Genomic DNA, 16,328 nt, shown 5'->3' on the forward strand with positions numbered 1-16,328 from the left:
ACGTTGTTTGCAGTTTGAGGTGTCCTGTCAACAGTTTTACAGGTGTCTCTTTTACAATGGTGGTCTATGGGGAAAATGCTTTTTGGGCCGAGGGGATTTCTCACTGCAATACTGCGATTGGCCACTGGCAAAAACTGGCTGCAAGGCTAAGCTGCGCCGCCCTATCCAGCTCTTATTATGCACAGATGCATTTATGCACAATGTATTGTCCGTTGCAGTATTCTCCACAACGTCAATAAGCAATAAGTCAACAAGTGTTCTTTGTTACCATTTCCGGTCTTTGTCTACTTTGTTCTAAGTATCAGGACATGGAAAGAGTTGTTACAAAGTTATTTCCCTGCTTTGTGGCGTGGTCACTTTCTGACAATAAGTAAAAGATGTACTATAAAGACATATGAAATTAACTACAATAGAAAAAGCGGAAGTAAAGGAAAGTAGACTGCCTGACAACAGTAGTAAACACAGACATACTGCCAAACATTGCATTTGTACACTGTAATTACAGTTGCTTGTCCATCTCTCAGTGTTTGATGAACTGGGACAGCCATACCAGCTCCATCAGAGTTGGCAGGACCACATGTGCAGTGTGCGCCTAGTTACAAAAATTCAGAGGTGCACGACCATACGCTGTGACCACTTGCGGAGCCTTTGTGCTCGACGTGCAAGACGTGATGATGTCACTTTTGGTGCCTGCACTCTCGTGCTGGGGACACTGCGTCGAGCATAAACCTAGCTTCAATCATCTCACGACCCCTCAGATTCATCTGCTGACTCTTTGCAGGGGCCTGACCCCTATGTTGGGTACTGCTGGACTAAACTAGCTAACTGTATATAAAGTAGTTAAAACTAGCTCCACCTCCAGCAGCTACAACAATAACATGCTGCTTACACACTGATGCTTCAGTATTAATAATCTAATGATGTCATATACAATAATATATCAGTCAGAGGGACAAAACCACTACTTTTACTGCAATACCTTTTACAATTTTGCTGCCAATACTTATGTACTTTTACTTAAGTAGGATTCTCATGCAGGACTTTACTTGTAATGGAGTATTTTTACATTGCTGTATTGATACTTTTACTTAAGTAAAGGATCTGAACACTTCTTCCACCACTGTTTAAAAATAAGTATCTGTGGCAAATGTTCATTTAAAGGCACGACAAGGAAGGAAGCGAGCATGTAGTCTATATCACATCATATTGGGACGCGTCCCATAGACGGAACTGCACTTTCTGCCCGGAGCGGCCCCTCCTCCGCTGCCTGCACCGGCCTCTTCCTCAACGTGACAGACACAGAGCAGACCGGGATGTTGTCTTATATTCGGTCGTATCTTCTACCTGTTGTCAAGCTTTACCTGCTTGGTCTGGAGGTTCTGCTGGTTCAGCTGTTCAGCAAAACTTTCAGGTTACCAGGTCGGTTCAACTCCCAGTGAAAGTTGCTAGGCTTCATGTAGCTATGTTGACAAGTTTAGCTCGGTGTCACAGTCAGTGTTATGTCCCCGTGAGTCATTAACGTCGGTATGTTGTGGTTTGTAACCACATTAAAAACATACATAACGTTAATTAGGACATTTAGGAGCCATTGTTCATCTCGGTGGCCCAGCCAGTTAACGTTAAGCTAACTAACTTAGGTTGTTATATTAGCTAACGTTAGCTAGTTAGAGATAAAGATAAAGGTCTAAACATGAATGAAATAAAATTCTACCTGGTGTGTTATGTTTGCCGAATTCAGCAGAAAAGCTTTACGTCTACTGTTGTCCTTAAAGTGCTTCTTTTATAAGCGTGTATGTGTGTTGCCAAGCTATGTAGGTTTAAATGGCCACTTTCTGTAATGCAATTTGGACTGCTGTGGTAATTCATTAGACAGCTGTTAACAAGCCAATCAAAACGCTTGATTGTCTTCCAGCTGTGCACTCAGGAAATACAAAGAATTAAACGTGTAAAGGATCATAATGGTTCTGTGTTTGGTGTTGTATTTGATAAAACTGGTGACATTTGGACAACAATAGCATATAAATGACACTTAAAGGCAACTGAATGAACTGCATCACTGAATTGTGACGCAAACTTGCACAATACACCGAGGTATATTCATCATACTCACCCCTCATCTGATGATAACGGTCTTTGTCAAAGCACTGTCATACATAATATTTAATATGAGTCATCAAAAAAAGGGGAAAGAAAACCAGTGCAGTCATGGCTTGAAAAAAGAATATAATGCTTTATTTGCCAAGTAGCAAGTACAAGGAATTCAATGTGGTCCAGATGTCAACAGAAAAAAGCAATAAACATGAACATTAAACAGTAAACATAAATACAAACATAACAGTGTAAGAAAGAGAAGGACAGTAATTTAAAGATTCTGTAGTGGGGGTGGACTATGTGCTTGCATATTGACATGATAAAGACTATGTGTGTGCAAAAAGCAGAATATAAATAGAAGTATAAATACCAATATAGGTATAAATATGAATTTGAGTGTAAATAAACTATGTGTATGTATTAATAGGATATATATGTACAGTTAGAAATTAAAGAATAAAATCTACTAACACCCACACAGTGCAGGACAGACAAAGACACAGTTAACACAATATGAATTTGAATGAGTGAATAACCTTGCTAATGCACAGTAACAAAGTGTTTTTTTCTAGTAAGTAAATCTCAGTCAGACAGTTTGATCAGTCTCAAACATTTCAGAAAATGTTTCTGCAGCCATGGTCGGACGCCGCTTTAGATGTGGACTTTCTTAAAGTTTGATGACATTTGTCCTGCATTCTCTTTTTTACTTCAGTTTTGACTGAGCCACTTCAAAAAATATTACCAATTCATTCATTCATATTCATTGACTTTCCTGACTGATGTGAACAGAATGCTGATACATACAACAGAGATTTCACTATGACAATTCATGCAACACTGTTGGTGTATGGTGGGATGTCTGCAGTTATTATTCCTGTAGTTCTTTTTTTTTGAAAGACACTGTACAAACAACTCAGTAAAAGTGTAAGATCCAAAATTCTTCAATCGGAATATTGTTATACAGCACCATAGGGATTAAAAACCTAGATAAAGTCCGTCTGAGTTTCGCAGACATTCAACAGGTTCGACTATAAGGACTTCTCATGTCTCGAAATAGCGACCTTTATTGGAGGATGTAAGCAGATTCCTTATCAAATGACATTCTCTTTGATATCTCTGTGTCCTCTTCTGCTTCTGCCAGTGATGCCCAGACAAGATGGCAAGGTTGCCATAGTGACAGGAGGAGGCAGGGGAATCGGCTATGAGGTAGTCCGCCACATGGCCAGACTGGGGGCGCATGTTATCATAGGTACAGTATCAAACACCGCACTGACACGCAAATGAGAAGAGGGCTAGGAGAAGTCTTTTAACAGGGAGAACACATATGTAAAGATTGCCTCCATGTATGTGCCCTTTCATAATGATGAAATGCTTTACAGTTAATTTACACAAAATGCGACAATAACAAAAATACAACAACAAAACATATCGCCTACAGTAACATCACTTTAAACAAAGGCAAGATACCCTGGGAAATAAACAAAAGAATGATGGATGAAGCCCTAAAAGCAAGTATACACAAGTTAAATTAGAGAAAAGTAGATGATGAGTGTGTTGTTTTCCAAACTGCAGGCTTACACTCATTTTCCTGACTCATAAACCCTTTTAGATATTTGGTCATATTTCTCTGTTGTTGCATGTTTGCCGTCATTTAGAAATGTGAGTCAGAATAGTCTTTCCTCCCCTGCATTATATGAACACTGGAGAGTTTTAGGAGACAACTTTGTGTCAGACCCAAAATTAGGGGTTTGTCAAGCTTTACATCTTTGTGGAAGGACTCCAGCTTTCCAATTAGAGGGATATTTTAGTATTTCTATTACAATTACCGGTTTGACGGAAATGGTGTCATAGTGCGTCAAACAAAAAAATGATGCTATGTGGCAATATCTCCCTTTTGCCTTGCTGTATGACTCTCCAAGGTCAGAACATGCATGGGTACGGTGGGGGAAGAAGGTAAATAAAGTGCAGTTTTACAGAGTAGGCTGAATACTCTCATTATTTTGAATTAACATCACATAGCGCAAGCTGTGTCCAGACCGGTCACATGTCCACGGCAACAAACACGACAAAGCAATCTGTCAAAGCACTTGCATGCTGCATGGTGTGAAACTGATGGCAGAATAACCTTGTCTCGCTTCAAACACTGCTAAACAGGTTGCGATTGGTTTCAAGTGGTGCAGCAGTAACACAGAGAGAACTGAAAGGACTTGTGTCAGGCTGCGTAGAGGAGTAAATGTTGCAGACAAGTGAACAGAACAAGACACCGATGACAGTTAAGGGTTGGTATGACTTTTAGAAAGTAACACAAAAGTAAGTGACAAGTCAGGGAATGTCATTACAACTTTAGGAGAGTAATGAATAATTAATTACTTTTACTTACAGTAACTGGTACTGATTAAAGAATAATCCACTGACCTTACTATGGATTATTTTCAGTATTTTTTTACCTTTGAAAACTGTTTCTGAATGGGGTGAGTGAGAAAATTTCCAGTATTGCTCAGTGGAGTCGGGGCCATGTTTTTTGTTGGGTTACTAAGAGACTGGGCTACAGATAACACCGTCTTGTAATAAAGTAATGTGTAGTGTACAATAAACTAAACCATGGCTCTGCAGTGCCAGTCTTATTGAAGGCGTCCTCTGTGTGTTCCTACTTAAAATCCTGTTGTTGTCAGAGATTCTTAATTAGTATCAGGCGGTCAACAGCGCATTCACATGCCTCTTAACACCCCGTTGATCCCTCTTAAGGTTTAGAATAACATCAAAACACTTTGTTTTCATCATTAGAAGGTAGTGTGTGTGATGCTCCAGTGTGAGATGATGTAAAGACTTCTTGAGCTCAGCTGGGATTAAAAAGCTGTTATCAAACTGGATGTTAAATGCAAATTTAGGATTATGAGGGGCTTTTTTTTGCATAAAACAAGGTCTACAATTGTTCAATTCATTATTTAGTAATATTTAATTTCGGAAGATAACTACAATACAACAGTCTCGTAAAGGAAATGGTGAATATGGTTTCCTCTTGCATCAATGTGTAATTGTACTGTGCACAGACACAAAAATACTGATTAACTATATACAAACGGTATGTATCAATATTTAAACAAAGTGAAAATCTGTAATAACATAGAAAACATTTATTTCAAATGTGATTTATAAAGAAAGTACTTGATAACTATACTTGCCCATTTGAATTGTCTGTGTAAATGGCTGAAATAACATTATATCACTAATTGTAAATTTATAGTGCCATCAAAAATCCAAAATATATATTGACAGTTTCCTTTCCAAAGGTTGAAGAAGTAAAAATTGTCTTTTTCTCGCAGAGGACACTGACATCATCACACTTTGTTAATACAGTAATGGCTAAATTTTCTGAAGAAAATGTTGGCGTGTTTGCTGCTGAGGTCTTGCTGTGAAACAGTCTGAGTTACAGTTGAGGGGCAGTCAACATATAAATACTGAAAGAGGGTCAAATAGCAGTTAAAAATGAAGTGCTGAAAGAACTTACAGTTTGACTGAAGACTGAACGAAGCCCTGAAAACATTTGAATTGTCATTTGATGAGTAAGAGATGAAAGCAGTTGAAATGTCAGTCGAGGTGTAAGTGGTAAAAGTAGTTAAAATTTCAGTTGAAGATTGAAAATCAGTTCAAGTGCTAATTGAGATTTAACAGGTGAAAGCAGTTGAAGTATCAGAGAAAGTGATGAAAGCACTCCATTCAGAGTGCAAGTTAATGAGTTAAATAATATATAATAAAATAATAATACTATGATTCAACCTCAGTATTTCTAAAATCCTGGATGTGGCCCAGGAAACACATGCTGGATGTTGCTAGACATACAGTATATTGGAAATTCCCATCCCTGAGAGTCTAAATACCAGCAAAAACCACCAAAACTCAAAATAATGTTTCCCACTGACAGTGTGCACCTGATACCACTGTTCACAGCATGTATCTCACAACAACAGGAAAGTAAAATACACAAGATTAAAGCTTTTATTAGATGGTACTGTCAAGACAATTGTGTCAGTACAACAAATGTATGTAAATCAGCTCATTCATTAAATATATTAATATAAATAATTAGTAAATAGCCGAATAAATGTTTTGGTTGTCATTACACTATGAGGAGGTAAAAATCGTTTTTCTCTGTCTTCTAAAACAGAAATGGACATTGAGGGATGGGAAGTTTTAACATATGTCAGGCATGATATCGTTATGATTAAGTTAAGTTTTATCAATCTTATATTAAAATGTCTTAGCGTCAGCACTGTTTTCTTCTTCAATTTCTTTGGTTCTTCAACTGTCCAGCTCTCAAAACTTCTCTTTTTTCATTTATATCCAGTATTTCTATTTCTTTTGTGGCCATGTTCCCAAACCATCCCCCAAATGCACCCTGCAGCCACGTTATTGGCTTGCCAAAATCCAATATGGAGATATTTGCAAAATGATGTTCATGTTCAAAATGTTAAATTCAGAGCCAAAAATCTTACACACATATATAGTGTTTATTTCTGCATAAAAATGTAGGGAAATATAAACATATTATTACAGTAACAATCTTGGTGAAAAAAAAGGGCAATTTGAACAAAGCTTGGTTAAACAACTGCACTACAACCATTTATTTGATCTTCCAGACAGAATCTGACATGCTGTTTAGAGGCTCATCTGTTACTGTACATCTCTAGTCTTCTCTGTGGTGGAGATGCAAGAGCAGTAAGATGGCTTCCTGTTTAATTGCTTGTATTGCTGTGCTTTGTTCTTCTGTCTGGAGGGTTTTGCTCGGGATCTATGGGGATCTGAAGTGCATTTTCCTTTTCATTTAAGATCCCTCTTAGCGATACTCCACAAACGGCAGCTGAACTAACTGCCATTAGCATCTTCTCGACTGTATACTCTCCAGTGGGGCTTGATGTCATTTCTGCTGCTCCCATTAAACTAACAAGATCAAGTTTTACTTGAGTTTTACTCTTTGTATATCCTTGTATATTTGTAGCAGGGATGCACCGATCGCATTTTTTGAAAAGCCTGACCTGCCGATACTGAGCCCAGCAGATACCGATTTTCTTTAGTTTGATATAATTAGCAGCCTACAAAAAATGGTAAAATAAACAATTTAATGGTCTGCATATAAAACACAGATTTAACAATTTATCCAAATGAAAACAAAATAAAGCTCAGCAGGTTACAGAACTTATGACATTTTTTTCCACTATGTATTTTTCCCACATAACAGACAATCTATCTCTGAAAAGAGCGAATAAGGAAACAGACCTGATAAATACAATACAAACACACTGAAACACTGGAGAAAGTAAAGACTTTTTGTTCAACATGCTCATTGAAGAACAAGTTATGTTAAAATTATCTCTGATGAAAAGCGATGGGAGAGAAACCCGACCATGGAGAAGTGCATGTATACGAAGATTTTGAGTATAATCTGTGTAGAGTAACATAACCTGGTTACTCTCAATAATCTGATGTTCTCGTTAGTCAGCACAGCAGCAGTACGACACCAGATCAGCTAATACAATCGGCTGTATAGTCAGATAGACCTGCTGGTTCCAGTCTGAGCTGATTAGGCATAAAGTTGGCCGGTTTCGATCGGTGAACCCCTAATTTGTAGTCCACAGTAACTGGGTTTGGCTTTCTCCTTAACTGAATCATCATCAGAGTCAAACACAGAGCTATCAAAGTCTTGTGGTCATTACAAGGAGACCGTTTCACTTGTTGACAGGGTTGAACAGCTAAAAAGGGATTTTATATTTTACAGTCTGTATAAAAAAACACTTATCACCAAAATCATAAATTACAGAGATTTACTTCCTGCCCTGCTGGGACTGCAGATGCAAATTAAGTTGAAGATAATGGTGCAGTAATTTTTAATTGGGCTTGTCCCTTGAAAATTAAACAGTAAAGTAAATAATTTAAGTTATAGGTCAAAGTGTCCAGGTGAAACATAATAAGCGATCAGTAATTGCAACTCCCATTTGGTCAAACACACACATTATATTTTCCAATGTCAACAATGTTTAAGTATGAAATAACAGCTTTTACAAATGCTTTTCTTTTCTTTCACTTTGCTTTTTTCCAAAGGGCAAAACAGCAGTTGTTTCAGGATGAATTATCAACACAAGAGATAATAAACATATAAAGCTGAATCAAATGTACAGTATGTATTTATATGATAAATTCACAGCAACTTAATGCAACTGCAATTGATATAATAATTGAGGAGAACTTTTGATTGCTTTCATCACGTGATTGCTGTCAGTCTGGCAGCATTGTTTCCTTGGAAACACACAATGATAAAAGTTGATATGGTAGTCTAGCAGACATGAAGAGAGGGTCTACAGTTTATAACCCAATTTAAATATGTCATAGTCTACCGATAATATAAAATATTATATCAAACATTTTTATACTGTATATCAAACACCCTGGCAAACATTGCTCAGAGCTGGTTGTGGTATGTGCTATGTTGCCTTTGAAATATTCACTGTTCTGCTACTTCTACACTCTATTTCATAGCAGTAGTAGTAGTAGAAGTAGTACTATAGCAGTAGTAGTAGTAGTAGTATGGCACGTTTTCATATTACAGCTGCTCGTCTGCGCAGAGTTTACATCCCGACAGCAAGCAGAGAATATGAGGAGGAATCATGCTGTTACCCATTATAATTAGGCCATTACCATAATAAGTGACAGGCAGTTGAGGTGGCAGTGATGAATACTGACAGGGATTCATTCAAAAACTGGTAATGTACCATGAAATTATTGAAAAATCACAGTAAAACATTGACTTTAGTACAAAATTGTTTTCCATACATAAAAATCATCTTCAGGTGCAGGACCTTACAGCTCTAAGATGCTGTGCAAATAACAGCAATGTTTTTTGGCTTTCAAGGCAAGAGAGTATTTTCCATTCAGTTCACGAGCTTCAAAACTTTGAAGAAAACTCTGCTTTATTCATTCAGTGTGTGTGTGTGTGTACCGCAGAGTCAATGTCAGATTATCCTTGGAGACTGAGCAGAACATGAATGAGACTTGAGCGTAACGTATGATTACACTCAAAAAAATCAATACATTAAGAACTTTAAGTGTCTGTTGTAATCTGAGTCAACCTTATGTGTATTGAAGCTGATCCCACAGGACTCTTAGTTTATCTCCATTTCATATATTTTCATCTCTTGAGATAATTCATGAAGTGAGAATATTCATGGTAAAGTGGATTCCTCTCTGGTAATGGAGTGGATGCATATTTCAGGTGGAGTGGTAGCATAGTGCTCGTGTGAGGAGAGTTTATGGATTGAGCGCCTGCACTGTCAGATACCACAGCTGGATATTAAACAGCGTGCAATTGCACTTGAAGTGGTTTTGGTTACATTTTTGACTAAAATGAGACCTTTTTTTAAGCTAGAAGATAATGAAACATGAAATAAAATCCCTGTTGAAAAATGCTAAAAAATGCTGCAACAAAAAAAAATATTTTTGACAGAAAATAAAAGATGACAAACGAGGTTGTGTTGAATACTGCCGTAGTGTGAACGACTGGAAATAAATTACTTATAGCACGCCTTCATGTGGTGCAAAGGAACACAATAAAAAGAATGAAAGTAAAATTGTACAAAAACAGAAAATATGTGCTGCAGTATGTGAGTAATTCTGTGATTCTTGTACACATATTTACTTGAATATAGTAAACAAACATGAACACAACAGTCATTGTGGACTTAACCAGCGTAACAGATGTAACACAATGTCTTGTCATGGTTTTACATATGGTACATTTTCAGTGGTTCAAAGAAAGATTTTGTGTTTTCACTCTGCTAACTGGCAATAATATTTTCATTTCTGGACAAGTTCATTTGTAATTCAGATATCCTAAAGAGTATTATTAGTATTTGCAGTTATGACTGTAATGATAATTATCATTAATGAGTTCTGGTAACCTTCTGTCTCTTAATCAGTGCCGACTTCCTACATTTCATAAAATCATAAATGAAAATGACAGTTTCAGCCTTCCAAATATGCAGAATAATAACTGAATGCATTACTTCATTACTCTGAAAAGTGCTGTTAAATTAGGTTTATATAACACATTGTGTTATGTGGGACTGATAAATTGAACTCACAAAGGAAATCATCTTTGTCTTCTGAAAATCCACATTATTGCATTACCTACGGAGGAAGCAAAGGTCTCTGGAGGACAAATTTGTTACATCAGATTTGATGAAATGTATCAGTGAACTGTCAATCATGCTGCTCTGATGAGTGTTATGCAGTCTTATCACCTGAGATTTACCTTGGGAAATATGCACATCCATTTATGCCAATAAACCTGTTTTTGACCGTGGTGAGAAATCTTCTGCCTACACTGTCTCACACTAAGAATGGACAGCAAAGCACACAGAGCATCACCCTCAGTATGGGTGACTTATATGAAAGTCCAGCCGTTTGCCAACAACAAATAGACATGCCGGATGTTTAATACAAAAACTAAAAATATGAGACTGCTGACTTACTAGGAAGAAGTTTTAATCACCAGTACCTGATATGTGTCAATCTGTAAAATTATTCATAACCTGCAGTTAAACCTCACAACACACCAGAGAATTACTCCCTGCTCCACATCTGTTATATCTTTAAAACAATTACAACTAACTGACAGTCACACACTCATTATCAGTAGGTCCATTCATACACTTGATAGATCACTAAAGTATTGATAATTGAGCCCAATAATTAATTTCTCTATTTATGACACCAGATGTAAACTTGCAGTAACACGAGTGAGCTGTCTTACCTTGAATCAGTAGTTTCTCATAATCTTATAAGCAATATTTATACTTCTAACAATTATTTAACACTTATCTGTCGCTTATGTTCAATACCGCACTTGCATATCCAGTGTGCAGTATAATGTAAAATGTATTTGTATATATGTTAATCATTCTCTACTCCCTCCCGATTTACTCCTCTCTTTTTCACAATTGTTAATATTTTACTCAGTACTTTAATTAGAACTACAGCTGGAAGAAGCCATATTTCACTGCCTTCAATGTTGCCACCTACTTTGTTGCTATGCATCTGAATCTTCCTCCTGAACTACAGCATTTTTAAATGCTGACCAGATTTGATTGAAAATGCCACAGGACAACAACCTATGACACCTCTAAGTCATTGTTATGTCAAGTTGTTAGGGCGTTCTGTGTGTGTCCCAACATTAAATACATTTTTATTTATGCAGCACTTTTAAAAGGCATTCAAAGATGCTTTAAACGGCACCTTTGAGACATTAACTTAACATCACTTTTGGGATCCCTGCTACTTACTAGGAAAACAACTAGTCTGGCTCCGCCCGTTTAAAAAGTACCCCAGCAACATCTCTAAAGCTGAAAAATTAACATGTATCTCATTTGAGTAACCCATATTTCAACAGAAATATAATATATATATATATGTGTAATGCCAGTTGTAGAGGGAGTTACATGCTTGAGCTTTTTCTTTGCTAACAAAAGCCAAGCGTGCAGCGTCTCAAAGTCTTTTTGTCACAGTGAAGTCACCACGTTTGTCACCTTTGTACCTGTAAAGACAAACCATGTCGCAGTGTCCAGCGTAACATTTTCTTCCCCACTGGCCCACTTGGCCAGTAGATCAGAGTTTTACTGGCCCATTGTATATTTTCACTGGCCCAGCAGCCAAAAAATGAAAATAAGCCTTTTTTTCCATAACTTTGGTGATTCATGCATTGTATATATAATACGTACAACAGTGAAGTTCCCTCTAGATTTGTTTGTTTTGCTTTAGTTATGGATATGTAAAGTTGATATATTACACACATATGCAAAATATAAAATTAGGCACATATTGGATCAGTAAATGAATGATGTATAAATGTAGGTTTCTCCATATTTTGTGTAAAACCATACATAGGGATAAGGGAACATTTCAGCGAGTATCAATGACCTTGATAATAAACTCTTGTGTCAAAAACTGAGACAGTGCTGAGAGATCTGCAGAAATGTACTCGTTAAGATAGAACAGTGAGAGAGAAAGAACATAATGACATTTCTTTGTGTGTGTGCGTGTTCACTCCAGGCTCCTTCTGTCTGCTTCTGCGAGCCACCTGTCCACTACAGACATGGTGTTGAACTGTAATGAATGAATGAAAAGGAGAAATGCAGAGGAGGAAAATGAAATGGAAACTAACAGCGTCTGTCTCCACAGTAAATCATCTGTTGAGTGTTTTAATGGTTATTTATTTGTGCCTAAGAATGTAACCGCAGTGAAACAACCAGAATATAACGTTTTATTTCACTCATTCACTGCTTTGTTCTCACTACCGCCGCTCCCTCTCCTCACTGCTTTCTCTCTCTCTCTCTCTCTCTCTTCTTTTTCTCTCGTCTTTTTTTTATAATGAGTCAGGAAGCTGACAGCAAAGCCTAACTTGACTTTTTTCTTCAAACGAAGAGAAGTGTCCTCCCCTCTAAACTGTATACCCACGACTCCAACCGGCCTGTCACTGGCCAATCAGCTTCGGTAATGTTGGACCCTGTTGTCGTATCTGGAAACCAACACTATAACCGGAGATGCTGCACAGAAGTACTGCGCAGACTACATGAAACTCATGCATGTTAAACAAACAACACAAATAGTATGAATAAGACTACTTAACACACAGACATGAGATATTAAACTTTGTACAAGTGTAAGTGTAATTTTCTCTGTATATGAAGTTGTATGTTGGGACATTCTTACTCTGTGTCACACTCAATTTATCCATTTGTTCGGTAGTGGCAAGATTATTTCAGTAATTAATTAGGTTACATTTTTAACCCCTAGCTCAAAATATTTAGTAGGCAAATTATTTCCTCAGGGCATATTTTTAATCAGTGGCTATTTTAGTGGTGAGCTTGGACCGAAAGTGGTTTTGTGCGTGTGGAAATGTGTATTAAAATTATATTCAGCGTTCTCAGTGACTTTTGGTTCATTAGCAGAGAAGTCTGTTGAGGAGCAACAATTAAGAAAAAAAACCCATATTTGTATGTGTGTGTGACCCTTGTGACGCGTCACCCGGAAGAGCTGCATCCTTCAGCCATGCCTAAACCGCAGTGCATCAGGGTAAATGATGCTTTGCCCTTGAAAAGGCCTGCGTGATAATCCAAGATTAGTGTGTCTGTCTGTGTATATATGTGTGTGTGTGTGTGTGTGTGTGTGTGTGTGTGTGTGTGTGTGCAGAGAGAAAATGAGAGTGCACACGTTGGCTATTTGTGAGTCTACACAAAAAGAGAGTTTGTGAGGAGAATCCTAACATTTGAGAAGTGGGCATCAGCTAATGTCAGGCTAATGTTTTCTCAATCAATATTTCGTCAATTGACTAATCACTTAATTGACTAATTATCAGCACTGTCATAGGCAGTGAGAGCATGAGTCTGTCCGTGTGTTTGTGTGTTCCTGCCTCTTTCTCTTCCATGTGTCTTTCTCATATTTTCACCCTCTATTTCGAAACATTTCCTTCTCTCTTTAATAGAAGCAAGGTTCATTTGTATGCAGACAGCCTCTGTAAACAAAAAGCCTTCCTGAGTCAGAGTCAATGACTGTATCTTTCACCAGGGCATCTGTGCATGTTAGAAATATTAAAAATATTGAATGTACTGTTAGTAGCACTGTATCTAATGTTAAAGGAAGACACAGTTAGTGTTATGTGAAGTTCTGACCCATGGTTCAACATGCCTGTTTATATATAAAAACATGTTGTGTATTTTTTTTGTGTGTGTGAATACATTTTATTATTTCTTGTTTACATAGCACCTGTAAACATGTGCACATACATATATAGATACACACATATACATTCACCTGCACAAATACATGTTTTAAGTGGATTAAAAAAATGATCAGTCAATACAACACACTCATTCTTATGTTAATGCGGTTTACGTAACCTTACTGATATAGTGGCGATCCTGCTTATCTACCCCAAACTATTTAGTTCTACCTTTGATTGATATTTAGTCTAGTAAATGTTTTCTTATAGCATGTTTTATGAAAACATGCTATTTTGGGTTGTAACTGAACATTGCATGAATGCTATGGTCCCCTCCTTATAAGACAAAAGCATTAACAAGCAGGATAATGTTTTACACACAACTGGTTTCTTTCTGGATGCTGGGTCACAACAACACAAAAAAAGTACGACAGTAACGTAACAGCTTTTTGAAAATGTGTCTCACCCTCCTAAATTTCTGGTATCATAGTGTTATTTACCATCAGCTGTTAACTCTTTTATTGCATATCGTATACATATATTTGTATACAGGTATAATGGACTGTATTTTTAAAATACTGTACATTAGAGCTGCAACGAGTATTCAATTGACAGAAAATTAATTGGCAACTAATTTGATAATCAAATAGTCATTTTAGTCATTTTAAGCAGACAAAACAGGATATTGGAAGACATCACTTTGGGCTTTAAGAAATTATAACTGCACTCTCTTTTCATTTTATAGACAAAACAGTTAATTGAGAAAATAATTTGCAGATTAATCAATAATGAAAATACTCATAAGTTGCAGCCCTACTGTATATTCTTTAAGATCAGGTTTGCAGACAAGCTCTCTACTGATGCAGAATGATCAACATTCATAAATGTTCCTCAAGTGCCAAATGGTTGTATCAATTTTCATTTTAAAAACCCTCCCTGGAAATATATGTTTATAGGATGAACACACAGGACTGACAAAAAAACTATAAAATCATTTAAAGCCTCTATTGGCTCGTCAGACGTTGTATTAACCTCCTTGTGTGTCTCCTCTCTTTCAGGTGGGAGGGATGAACAGGAGGGTCTAGCAGCTGTCAGAAGGATCTGTGAAGAGTACAAAGAGGCCAAAGGTACCATTGCAAACATGACTGTGAACACCACATGCACAAATGCTTGCACACGCATGCACTTTTAGCGTTTGAAGATAAAGGGCAGAACTGCAGCAGCGTGTCCCTCAGGTGTGTTTTTACAGTCTTAAAAAAAAAACCACACTAACATAACCGGACACTTGCAGATGAACACTCGCACACAGAGAGCTTCCATGCTGGCTGTGCGATGACAGGAGTGTTGTTGATGCACTGCGAGGAAGAGGAGGATGCAAGGGAAAGGGGGCTATGAGAAGTAGAAGAGGGGAAGATAAGTCAAGCACACTGTGAGCGGGGAGGTGGAGAGACAGGGACATGCATGACAAACAGACGAAATGTTGTAAAAGAAAGGGGGAAAAAAAATGAAAAGGAGGTGGAAGGAGAATGGAAGAGGAGAAGGTGATGGAGGTGAGAGGAGACAAATGGTAGTACTGCAGAGATTTATTACTCCATTGACTAAAGCTTAACAGTGGTCTCTGTAACTCCCATGTTGAGAAATTGATTCGGGCGACCTTCACAGCACCATAAATTCCACCATAGTCTCACAACTAAGAAGCCTCATAAGTTATCCTTTTCTGTACCAAACAGCCTTGAATCTTTAACACCTTGCAAGACGTGTCAGTAGTTGTTTACCTCAGCTGATGTGTAGGAATTTCCAAGAAACCACTTGATGTGATTAAATAATTGATTTAGATTTTAAAGACAAGCTGAGATGTGAATTCTCTTCTCCTTTATTGTTATAATATATTTACATAATGATACTTATATAACATTTCTACGTATTTTATATTTTTTAAAACTGTTGTGAACACATTTGTAGAAACAGCATCTAACCACTGAACCTCTGTCGCCTCTCCCCCAACATTCATTAAGTGACAACTGAGAGCTCGGACACTTGCTGTCAGCTGTCCGAATAGCTGTCGACAATTACCAATCCAAGCTGCCTCCTCCTTCGTTCAACATTTTGAAACATCCGTTGTACTAGTAAGTTTGTGTTCTACTTTGACAGCGGACATATATACACGTTGGTATGGCATTGGGCGCTGCTAGTCATTTTATCGATGTGTCAAGCAGCTGTCATATTGCTCCGAATGCATAAAAGTATATTGTGGGAAGAGGTCTATCTCTATCTGTCTTACAGCGATCATAACTCACTGAATTGTCAGTCAATTTTTCAGCGGTTTGGGTTCACAAAATGCCAGACGTTTATGTGTCATACAGAATACTCAGTTGATCAAAAATGCTGGTTTTCATATTAAAATACTTCTGTTTAATGAAAAGTACAGAAGTACAGAAATAGAGACTCAATACGTTTTTTTATTGTACAT

At 37.3% G+C, this 16,328-nt stretch overlaps 1 protein-coding gene across 1 annotated transcript in view; it reads left to right on the forward strand.

Moving 5' to 3' along the window:
- The first annotated feature begins 1,221 nt into the window (after positions 1 to 1,221).
- LOC122992351 (dehydrogenase/reductase SDR family member on chromosome X-like) overlaps positions 1,222 to 16,328 on the forward strand; it is a 45,073-nt gene continuing 29,966 nt past the window's right edge. Inside the window, exons 1-3 of the mRNA XM_044366123.1 lie at positions 1,222 to 1,419; positions 3,233 to 3,340; positions 14,917 to 14,985. Coding sequence (XP_044222058.1) covers positions 1,314 to 1,419; positions 3,233 to 3,340; positions 14,917 to 14,985 — 283 coding nt within the window. The 5' untranslated portion in view covers positions 1,222 to 1,313. The remainder of the gene's footprint in view (positions 1,420 to 3,232; positions 3,341 to 14,916; positions 14,986 to 16,328) is intronic.

Source organism: Thunnus albacares, chromosome 11 (genome assembly GCF_914725855.1).
Source record: "Thunnus albacares chromosome 11, fThuAlb1.1, whole genome shotgun sequence".
Lineage (NCBI taxonomy): Eukaryota > Metazoa > Chordata > Actinopteri > Scombriformes > Scombridae > Thunnus > Thunnus albacares.